At 40.3% G+C, this 12,219-nt stretch overlaps 1 protein-coding gene across 1 annotated transcript in view; it reads left to right on the plus strand.

Moving 5' to 3' along the window:
* Positions 1–12,219, plus strand: part of LTBP1 (latent transforming growth factor beta binding protein 1) — a 187,314-nt gene that overhangs the window by 94,123 nt on the left and 80,972 nt on the right. The window contains exons 8-9 of the mRNA XM_054279239.1: positions 2,973–3,075; positions 9,031–9,102. Coding sequence (XP_054135214.1) covers positions 2,973–3,075; positions 9,031–9,102 — 175 coding nt within the window. The remainder of the gene's footprint in view (positions 1–2,972; positions 3,076–9,030; positions 9,103–12,219) is intronic.

A 12,219-nucleotide genomic window follows, 5' to 3' on the forward strand; every position in this document is an offset into this window, starting at 1 on the left:
TCAGGGTTTATTAGCCACAGAAGAACTCTGTTTCTGCTTGGATTAGGACTTTGCAGAGCACTCATGTTTTGTGATGCATATGTCCAAAATTACGCAGATCTTAAGGCAATAGGAGCCCCATGTGGGAGTTGCTTTTCCTTGTTGCCCAGTTTCTACAATGATCTGGATGTTAACCAAATTATCATTGATTCTTCAAGCTTTAATTCACCATAGAAGCAGTGGGAGCAGCAGCTTTAATCATTGCCAGCTTTTACTGACAGAACTGCAAATCACAGTTGCCAGATGACTCAGACTTTGGCATCCTTATTTTTGCTCATGATTTTTATATGGAATTTCGAAAAAGTTATGACCACAAAGATCATGATTTTCAGTAGAGTGCAAATACTGTAGCACCACACCTAAATTATAAGTGGGCTTTAGTCCATCTTCCTCCTTCTCCCCTCCTTTTTTTTCCCCCTTCTTCTCTTTTAGCTTGTTACAATTAGATGACACATTTTCTATTTTGGGGAAAGGGGAAAAAAAGGTGGGGGGGGCAGTTCATGATGACATGTTGGCTCTAATGTTAGTGGAATCTTGCCTTGACACATGCAAGCTCCTGGGATGTGTCCTTGAGGTTTTGACCTTGAAGAGAAACACTGGGTGTTAGGTAATGTGCCTCACTGCCCAAATGCTCCATTTCTGAGATCATAAGGGGAGATTCCTCCCACTTCTTTTTGCAGACTTGTAAAACCGAGGTACAGTGTGGGGAGAAAAGCTGGGTGCAAAATGCTTTAGCTGACTCTTGATAACAGCCACAGTGTACGACTTTACCAAGTGGCTTCTCTGTCTTTGAAGAAGTTCTAGAAAAGGGGTGGAGCATCTGTAACTATAAAGCAAAGGTAGCTGTGGTTATAAAGTAAAATGGTTCTTCCTGGAGCATGCCTGCCTGGGATGCAGGTTGAGAAAACCAGCATTGTGTAAAGATGTAGCTTGAACTCTGTAAGGTTTTAGGGTAACCACATAGAGGAGGCATTATGAGTACTCTCCAGTTGAGCTTCTGGGATGTGCAGGACAATCTGTGTATCCTCTAGCAAGGGCAGTTGGAAGAGTTTATTTCAGTTTTGAAAATAGCAGAGCTGCTGTGGCAGAGGAAATTGTACAGAATTCCCCATTTATGCATCTTGATGGTATTTCTGAAGTACCAGGCTGGGACTTGCTTATGGAAGCAGAACTCAGTGGACTCTGACTGATGGTCAGATGGTCAGTGGTCTGCCTTGTATTAACCCTACCAGTGCCTAAGCCAAGAGGAGTGCAAGACAGCTGAAAGATATGCATTCACCTGGGGTAAACCTGGGCCTGCATCTGAAAGGTGGGACTTGCTGAGATACTCCACTGTTTTAACACAGCCAAATACCATCCTGGCAAGAACTATTTCCCTCCCTTGCAATATAGGAAAATTTGTTATCTGACCCACTCCAGACAGTAATGTGAAAATATACTCCTAAAGTTGTACAATAAGTGAGCAGTCTGTTTGAACCTGTTTGGCCACTCTGTTCTTTTGGCTGTTCATGTGCCATGCCAAGCTGATGCTCAAAGCACAGGCGGTGCTAACCTGTGTGTGTGTAGTGGGCAGAGGCACACAGTAGCCATGCCAAGTTGCCCTGGTGCTAAAATCTTGGACATGTGTGGCTGGCTGTCACTGAGATGGAGGACACTTCAAACTTCTCACATATCCCTTGACACAGATCTAAGCTTCAGGTGCTGCACATGCTGAGCTGCAGTCTGATGTTTAAATGGTGAACTGGTGCTGCTTTTAATTTGTTGTGATGCTTCAGGATGTGTCTGGGGAGTATCTATGAGAGAAAATGGCTGGGATGATGCTTTGCTGGGCCTCCCCATGCAGAGGGGATCCTCTGATGAGTCAGAACCCTTGTAGAGTAGCTTGCTACTAACAGGAGTTAGTAGTCACACTGTAAAGCTACACAGGGTAACTTTGCTTTAGAAATATCATTGGCTTATGTATGACAGTATGATTAAGATCACATTGGAAAAATTTTGGGAAAGCTGGAGGAAGCTGTCAGTGCATGTGCATTCAGCATGTGTGTGTACTTCAGAATGACTGTGTTACCAGCTAAGTGAGAGCAACCACAAGGCCACACCCTGTGGCATAGGATGAGCCAGCTATCTTGAGCTGAAAGTTGTGTGGCAATGAACATTTGGGTCAGAGCTTACAGGCTGTCAGAAAGCAGAGTTAGATTAGGGAAAGTCTATTCACACCATACTGAGGATTCACACTTCAGCACATTAGAATTGTTTGCTGCAGTGCCTATTTCTATCGCATTTGCTTTGAAAGTGTTACTAAGTGCAGCTGTTGTGGACTTCTCCTGGGCTTTATGTGTTCCATTGTATACCAAATTAGCAGGTTTAGATGTTTGGGGGGGTCTTTTTAATGTCTGCAGCTGAAATACATTTAAGCTTTCTTTACCATGCAAAATGGAAGAAAATTGCAAAAGTCAAGAACATAACTAGTATGTTGTAAGTTTCCAAATATTAATAGTCTTATCATTATAAAGAGTGATAAGTATGTTATTGATTGGTGAGGAAATGGAAATTGACCTCAGAGTATTTGAGATAATTCATATAGCTTTTGAAAAAGTGGACAAGCATGTTTTTATGATGAAAACGATAGCTGCCAGTGGTGAATTACTACCTTAGAAATATACTCATTCATTCCTATGACATGCTGTTTTCTTCTGGTTTCTTCTCCTTTTCAAGGCAACATGGGGGAAGATGATAATGTCATTTAATGTGTTCATGCCTGTGTAGAGAGCCTTTGCAATGTATGAGCACCATTTTAGTTCACTTAGGGGCTCCATTGAATCTTCAGTGTCTCAGGAAGAGGTTGACCCAAAATGACTGAAAAAGAACATTGTACTGCAAGTGAGTGTTGTACAGTATCACTAACCAGAGTATTCTTCACCTAACTATTTCAGTGTGGCAAAGCACTTCCTGGCCTTTCCAAGCAAGAAGACTGCTGTGGAACCGTGGGTACTTCCTGGGGTTTTAACAAATGCCAGAAATGTCCCAAGAAGCCGTGTAAGTGCTATCTTATTGTTATTCTTGTGGCTTTTTCCACTCAAGTAGTATTTTACTTTTTTTTAGAAGGGAAAAATACCAAAGGAACCTAGTAGAAAAAATGTGCTATGATTTGATTAGGGACAGGTTGTAGAAACTGGAATTCCCTTGCATGCCAACAGAGTTACAATATGCAGGCACTTGGTGAAGCCAGCAAAGTTGACGTCATAGGGTTTTTTCCCCTGCTTCTTCCTCCTTTGAGTTAGTGATGGACTGTTGCATTTACTCAGTGCAGGAAGAGTAATCACATTGATTTTCCAGCTGGACTTCTTTTTTTTTTTTTAAGTTTGCAGAGAAATCTTGAATTAGAGAGGCGCCAGTTTCTGCTTGGAGAGAATGCGGTGACCTCTCGGGACTGCAGATGATATTTCATGTTTGGAGCCAAGGTCTTCCAGGCTCTAAATTGCTGGTTGCTTTTTTTTCCTCTGCTTTTGAAATATCTTACCCAATAATTAGACAATGACAAAGACTTTCTTCAGCATTTTGTTATGATTTGACATCATATTATAATGAGAAAAGAATTTAGAATTATTTGCATGATTGGTGAGGATAATCTCTTGAACTTTTTGCGAATTCTGTTATTGTTGCACAGGAATAATAATACTTCTATGTCATGTCATATTTTCAGCATTAAATGAAAGATGGGAAAAGATATAAAGTGGTCTCTGTTTTGCAGATGGAGTGGACTTGCATTTACTGGGCCAAAAATGGGTCATTAAACTGCAGTCATTCTTACCTAGTTCTTCTGGGGACCCTGTTATTCAGATAGCAATGCTGGAAATATCTCCAGTGTTTGATTTTTTTGGAAGCATGTGTTTCTCTGAAGGTCTTAATGTGGACGTAAACACAATTTCAGCAGAAAATATGCTATTTCTCCTATTTCTCTGACTCCTCCTTCCATAGGAGACTCTGATATAAATTTATGGTGACTCAGTCTGATTTGCTAGTTCCTGAAACATTTTGTGTGTTTGAGTATGTCTGTCTTCTGAAATGCTTTAGAAAGAGAGCCTCCTTGGGTGTTTGAAGGTCATAGTTAAAAAGACTCAGGTATCTATTTTATTCCTGTAGCATGTAAATACAGTTTCTAAAAGGAGCATATGTGCCAACTGTATAAAACTGAACAAAGACAAGTGCCAGATTCTGCACCTGGCCCTGGGCAGCCCCGGATGTATGTACAGAGTGCAGAGTGAGAGGCTGGAGAGCAGTGCCAGTCAGAAACGTGAACGTGAGCCAGCAGTGCCCTGGCACCCAGGAGGGCCAGCCCTGTCCTGGGGGGCATCAGGCACAGCATCACCAGCAGGGCAAGGGAGGGCATTGTGCTACTCTGCTCTGAGCTGGGGCAGCCTCACCTCAAGTGCTGGGGGCAGTTTTGGGGGACACCATATAAGAAAGACATTGAACTGTTAGAGAGTGTCCAGAGGGGAACCACGAGGATGGTGGAGGGCCTTGAGGGGCAGCTGTATGATGAACAGCTGTGGTCACTGGGTCTGTTCAGCCTGGGGAGACTGAGGGCAGAGCTCACTGCAGTCACAGCTTCCTTGTGAGGGGAACAGGAGGGGCAGGCCCTGATCTCTGCTCTGTGGTGCCAGTGACAGGACCCAAGGGAATGGCCTCAAGCTGTGTCAGGGGAGGTTTAGGTTGGTTATTAGGGAAAGGTTCTTCACCCAGAGAAGAGTGGTTTGGCACTGGAACAGCTCCCCAGGGAAGTGGTCACAGCACAGCCTGACAGAGTTCAAGAAGGGTTTGAGCAATTGAGCTACAGCTGAAATCTAGTTCATCAGAATCATAGTGACAAGTGAAATGTTTCTTATTTTTGTATGTAGGTGTGATATGAGAAAAATCACAAAAGAGCTGAAATGTGTTTCAACCAATAATTGATTGGAGCTACTAATACAAATTCTTGGTGCCTGATTTGAAAGGAAGCACACTTGCTAGTTCTTCACAGTTCAGGTAAAATATTCATTGTCTCAGCCTGGAATCCACAGTAGATGTGTGGATCAGGCAGCTGCTTAATGGCACAGTGCTCAGCACAGTGTTAAAAGCAAGCAAAAGGGAACTGTGACGAACTTCTGATCCACAGGTGCTTCCTAAGTGGGTGCAGAGTAGTGCTTGACCTCAACCTAAAACCTCTCCTAAAGGGAAGTCCACCACTCTTTTTTCAAAGCACTGAATAATTTCTTTAAATGCTAATGAGATGAGCAATGTCCTTTTGTTATAAAAAAGTTTAATGACTAGCATGCTTGCTCCAGATGGGACACTTCAGAGTTCCTTTATCTGCCATAATAATTTCTAATCTACATTTTATACCTATGAGGAGATGCCCTAACCCATAAAATGTAGAAACAATTCTTGGAACAGGTCTAGGAACCCAGTCTCTTTCCCAGAGCCCTTAATTACTCACAGTATGAGTCATGCTCACTCCTGCTTTCTGGCTCAATTTGGAATTGTTTTTTTGTATGTAACTGTGTGATTTCGGGAGGAGACAGAGAATGGAGCCACTTGGAATAACCCTCTTCTTCTAATTAAAGCATTCCTGGAAAGTAAGGATTTGTGACTCCTAGACGTAATAGGACACATTTCTCATCTTTCTAGGTGGGAGTTCTCACTGTAGGTTACTGTTTTAAGAAGGTAGGAGGAGAAAGGTGCGCTATCTATTTTTTCCAAATTAAAATACAGTGTCATTTATATATCAAGAGTGTGATTTGGTACGTGTATGATTCAAGAATATTCCGTGTGTCTGTCAAGGTTTAGTAACAGTGTATGTATTTTCTCTAGACTACCTTTGATTTAGGAATGATTGTAAGCATGATGCATGTTTAATCATGCCACGTCTTAAGGCAATGCTACATCGATGCAAATGGTGAATTTTTAGATTTTTAAGAATTGAAGGTGATACATTTAGTGTGTTGCAGGTGTTTAATTGCTCTTACAGCATCTTAAAATGTTATAGGTGTTCAGTTTGAGCTGTGGCACAAAACCTGAAAACTGAAAATCTCTTCTGGATCTGGATCTCTTCCAAGTATCTTTTGGGCATAGGTGTCAAACTGAACCTCATGACGGTATCGAAGTGTTACCGTCACTGGTAGGTTCTGTAGAGTAAACAATTTCCAAAGATAAATGTAAATTTGTTAGAAGATTTAGTGGAAGTCTAGAGTGGATGCTGAAGGATTTATATTCATCAAGTGTTTTTATTTTTACAACACTGAGAATGTTTCCATGGTAAAAAGAATATGCATATATTATGTACATAAATTTATATGATATTGGATGGGAAAACTTGGGAGTCAAGTAAATAAATAGTAAGGTGTCAGTTAAGTGATATCTATAGATGTGTCTCACCAGGTTAAGTTAGTCCCACACTCTTCCCATATAATTCCGACCTGTTCTGATATTTCATTAAATTGGTATTACCCTTTTTATTGTAGATATTTTTGAAGCAAACAGGCTTCCTTTTACTTTTATGGTTTTATGCCTCATAGACTTCATTAAAAGTGGACATGTTTTTATAATAATGTGTAATCAGGTTGTGATCTTCTGCCTAACCCACTTCAGCAAAATATTTAAGCATATACTCCAGTGTCACTAGCAGGTACTTCTCTCTTCAATCAACTACTTAAGGACATGCATAAGTTGGCATATGTCTTGTTCCCATGGTCTTACAGGGGGCTCTGTCATCTTTGTAAGGACTTGAGTATTTTGGGTAGCCGCCACTGCTCAGTTGGAGCTCCTGACCTGTTGCAAATTTAAGTGCCTTGGCCTTAGACAGCTGCCATGTCTGTAAGTTTATGGGTTGTTCAGTATTACTGAAAACCAAAAGTAGTTTTGGAACAGATCTCCATTTTTAAGGGCTCCTAACAGAAGACCGCTTTTAAGAAGAAGGGTCTTTCTGTGTTACATGGGGGGTGTTGGGATTGGTCAGGCTTCTTGCTAACTTAGTCATTACAAACATGTTGTTTAGGTGAGTAAAGGGTAAGTAATGTTGCACTCCATCCAGCTCCCACATGGATCTCCAGCCATCACTGAACAAGCTGCTTCTCTACTGTGACTTGCTTATATTTCTGCTCTTTGTTGAAAGGAAGAAAACAGCTGCTAGTAAGCTGCTAGTTTCCTGTTTGTTGTGGGAGTAGGAGGATGAGGAAGGAGGGAGAGGTTAAAATCTCTGACCTCAGTCCAGCACTGCACTTCCTAGAGCAGCTGAGTCACCCTGGGAGGGAAAATGTGCTGCAGCACTGGAAAAGACCTGGCATCGGTTATGGGCTGGTCTCCATCTACAACTGGAAGCTGTTTTCATTCAGCAGGCAGCACTGCAGGGTACCATTCCTGCCCACAGAAAGTTACAGAGACTCTCCTGGTTTTAGTGTGGATTAAATCAGGTCTGTTATGGCAAGCACAAATCAGGACATAATGAGCGCAATTATGAGTTTGAATCTGCCATCATGAGTACTAGCAGTTTCATTGACACTTTTGGGGACCAGAAGTAGACTAATGCATTGTGCTTTTGGAAGTCTCCTTAAATTTCAACTAGTTTTAATATTAACATTAGGAAAAGACTGAAAAATCTGCCTTGGAAACTAAATGTGTAGCTGCCACCTGAGTAGAGAGACAAAATTTTCAAGTTGTAGTTGGTGTTAGCATGATTGTAGGCAGTGTAAAGATGGAAAAGTATGTGTTCAGAAGTGTAGTAACGCTGTATTTTTACTACACGTGTTTAACTATTTTACACTTTATGCAACATCTAAGGAGAATCTCAGTGTTTTATTTAAGCAGTTATTTTAAATAATTCATTGATATTTAAAATAAAACTATCTCAGTCCAAAACCTCCTACTCAAGATCATCACTTAATTTTTTTCCAAATAATAGGCAACGCTTTAAAATAGCTAAAATAGTTATCCTTTTTTTTTTTTTCCCCCCATCATTACAGGTAACCAAGTGCCAGCTTTAAAGTAAGCTGCAGGGATAAATGTGCAATTCAGGCATTATGTGAAGGGAAGCCAATCAATGGCATTATGTTACTTGGTTGTTCTGTCTTATTTGATAGCTTGTACACAGTAAAGATGGAAACAAATTAATCTGGTGGGTTTTGGGGGGTTTTGTCTGTTGAATATTTGGAACACTTTTGAAATGAAACAAAAGATCTGACAAAATGTAAGGTATCTCTGTTGTAACATTCAAATTATGAACACCTCTCTTGACTCTTATTAAAAGCATTTATGTGATCATAGTGCCAAAAGTTTAGTTCTATATGCTTAATAAAGTGCTGGGCTTTGCCAAGAAGTTAGCTTTTAGTGCATAACTATACAAAGTTACTGCTCGCATTTATGATGTTCAAGAATCAATAAATGGTTTTCTGTAGTCTGAAAAGCAACCTTAAGTGAAGGAAAGAAACAATCAATAGAAATAAAAAGCTGGTTAACTGAAAACTTTCTAGTTTGGCAAAACTGAATTCAGTATTTATTTTGCAGTGTTGTTATGTCTGTGACTGTTTGCACTGATCAGCCAGTAAATGAAGTTTAGTATTCTAAAATGCAAGAGCTCTGTTAGCTAAATCCTAGATGTTTCCATAATGAATCTTCAATTTTATTTTTTCCAAACATGATATTTGTAGCTGGTTTGCAAAAGTAATTATTATCATTTGAATATTTCAGAACAAGTAGGATGAAAGGTATCCTGATTTCAAAGATTTGTTTTGTTTCTTAACACAAATTTGACTGGATAACTGAAGACTTTCAGTGGCACATATTTTGACAAAGATTGAATTAAGGTTGCCTGTACAATCTTTCATTTAACTTGTCTTTTTTGCTTAACCATTTTTCACAAAACCTTACAATTTTTTAAATATACTTATATAATAATTGAGCTGTCAGGCTCTGCAAGCCTATGAGTGATCAGTATTTAACTGATGGGTTTTTTTTCAGCTTACCATGGATACGGTCCTATCATGGAATGCCCACAAGGCTACAAGAGGATCAATGCTACATTTTGTCAAGGTATGATAGCACCCAAATTGGTTGTGTTTAGTTTTAGTACTGACTTTCTGTGACAGCTTCTTTGATATTGATGATTTAGATCAATTATTCGGGTCCATTGATTTATATTTGGGAAAAAATGTTGAGTATACTTTTGATGCTTTCTAAATATTGACAACTCTGTAAGAGTGAGTTTTTTCCTCCAGGGAAAATAACTTCTGAAACTTTTATGTATACCCTCATTTTCTTTGGTGATGTATAAAGATGACTTTATAAGGATTCTTTTACTTTGTTTTTCTGTAAAAATACATTGTTTTGTCAGGTTTTTTTGCTAAAGAGTGAATCTGTGGACATATTCAGTTAAGTCAGGTGAAACTAGCAATGCAGAACAATTTTTGTTACCACGAAAATATAGAGTAATCAGAGAACAATTATTTTGGACTTAAGAGAATAGGCACAACAGTACTGAGAAAAGCCAGATAACATCCCTGGCAAGTGGAGATGAAAAGAATGAGTACTTGGCTGCCATGTAAAGTGACCCCCCTGGTTCCAGAATGTGCATAGTGCAGGTGAGGATGTGTGGAGTTAGACACAGGCTAGTTGTGTTACTCTGAGATTATTATTGCCTGCTGGCAAATATAGAAGTTAGCAAAACATACAGGGTTGTGGGGTCTGCATGATCATGCAGCTACAGAGCAAAGCTTGCGACATTTGGATTCTCCTGGTCTGTAGCATCTCTATCTGATCAGCTGAAGAGATGACCACAGACAAATGCTCATTCTGTCTGTGTATCTTGGAGCACTGCACAGAGGTGCCAGGTGAGGATGTAGGAAAAAGCTTAGCTGCTTGTCTGACTGGTTTGGCACAGCACAAGAACAAGGAGCTCTAAGACAATGTAAGCAATCTTGCAGCAGTGTTCTGGAGAGAGATTTGGGAAGAAAGAGAAAAATTAGTTCAAGTGAAGCTGATACTGCTGTGGCCAGCACTCTTGATCAGTGTTGATACTGCAAACGATAAAGAGGTCCAAACAAATAGTAGTGCTGGTGAAGAGCTGGATAAAATGAAAGAACAGTTGATGTTACAGGATATTTGTAAGCATTTTGGACATAAATTTAATCTTATTTAACTGAAAATTTTCACTTTGCATGTTAATGAGGGAATGTACAATAGCCAGTTGCATAAATAAATTATTTGTCCACCAAAATAATGAAGTTTGTAGAGCACTAAACACAAACATCATGCTGTTTCACTGCTGAGGGAGATGTGAGCTGCTACCTGCAGCTACCTGAGCCTGTCTGTTCCTCAGGTCTCTACCCAGTGGTTTACCATCTTGCAGGGTAGGGACATTTGGAGGACTGGATGAGTCAAAACACTAAAAAAGTAAATGGAGGAGAGCTGCCAATTGCATCTCAAGAGCTTGTTCCCTGCTCTGCAGTGGAAGACTGTAAAGTCCTTTTAGTAAGTAAAAGGGATGGGGAGATATTGATGGCAATTTGCTAATGAGGACTGCCAGGTGAAAAGGTGAAGGAACTGAGTGTCAGATGTAAATGGGCAGCCTTTTTATACCTCAAATTAAACATGCAGGTGATGCATTTCAGCAAGACAGTCCCAGCTATTTTGAAAGATTGTCTTGTTCCACATATCAGTCATGAGGTTTATCAGAGTCTGCAAAAGAGAGGTTTTCTAACTTTGACCCTAGAAAGTGTCTAGAAGATGCCATGATGGATTAGTGCCCTCATGCAACCCTCTGAGCATGATTCAGGAGAGGCAGGAGCTTTTGATATCTTCAGTACTCATGTGTATACCCCACAGAGCACACAATGGTTTCAGACAGCAGCAACCAGCAGGCATTTCAAGGTGAGTAGGGCATTCAGCTTGGTTCAAGAGGTTGAACCTAGGTGTTGGCAAACCTTATTTCATGGAACCTAAGATCCATTTTCAGGGGTTATGGAAGTTAGAAATGGTCTGCTGCTTGTGGAGGCTGCCAGAAATAGGCCAGGAAGTTGTTTCACTGAGCAGTGACAGGTTGGTAGAGAGAGCACATATGTCTGTGGGTAGGAGCATAAGAGAGAGCTGAGTACCACCACAGTAGCGTACAGAAATAGATCTGTACCTGGTAGGCTGATTATTGGGTTTTGCACTGGGTTTTGATAGTTCTTCCTCTGACACATTTTTGTACTACATGACTAAAATTGCAAGAAATACGAGGTTTTAAACAGTTTGTTTTTATACTGCTGTCACTATCCCAGAAGAGAGTGAGCTGTAGACTCTAACTTGTAGATGATACATGGCAATCTATAATGTTTTGTTTAATCATAAAATGATAGTAGGATTATCTTACCAGACTGTTGATGAATTTAGGATGGGGACAATCTCCTAACTTTCTGGAGAGGAATTTGGTAGTGGCTGTTGAAGGTTCCCCTTATTGCTTTACTGAGGTTTAAATAGCTCCTGTGTAATTTGCTCACTAGCACATTCCAATAAGGAGACACAAAAGGGAGAAGGAATCCCCATGAAACAAAGCCACGATGGTATTTAGTCCTATTGAAGTAAGAAACAAGATTACCATTTTCTTTCAGAGGGTCAGGATTTTGACCTCTGTTTGAATGTTCTTCAGGAAAGCTAGCTTCATATGTGAAAGCTGCTGGCAGGGTGCATTGCAGCCCTGAAATGGTCATTAGCATGAGCTTCTCAATGGGTCAGCCAGAAGTGTCCTGTTTGTTTATCTGAAGCAGACATGCTTTTTTATAAGAGAAGAAGCCAGGGCTAATGAAGAAAGAGCTGTCCATATCACTAACATGGACAGCCACAGATGGCAGAAGAAAACTGTGTGAGCTACTGGCGTGGGAGTATTCATATTCCTTTAAGAATGCTTACAATTAAATTGGAAGGGAGTGGAATAGCATGTCCATATGCAAGTGTAAGTTTTAATTAAATTATTCTTTGCTGAAAGGGTACACATGCTGTGTCCATGCTTAGAAAGGGCCAGGGCTGCCAGACCAAATAGTAATGGGGATATATTTCTTAATCCCTGCCTGCAGCTAAAAGAGATGGTTTTTTTCACCTAGATGTTGTCCAACTTTCACTGCCTTTGAAAACTCAGGCCTAAAAGCCTAATTAACCTTTTGTTCTACTTTG

This window comes from Melozone crissalis, unplaced genomic scaffold, assembly GCF_028551555.1.
Source record: "Melozone crissalis strain CALT ecotype California unplaced genomic scaffold, PUWL_Pcris_2 ptg000027l_1, whole genome shotgun sequence".
In the NCBI taxonomy this organism is placed as follows: Eukaryota; Metazoa; Chordata; class Aves; order Passeriformes; family Passerellidae; genus Melozone; species Melozone crissalis.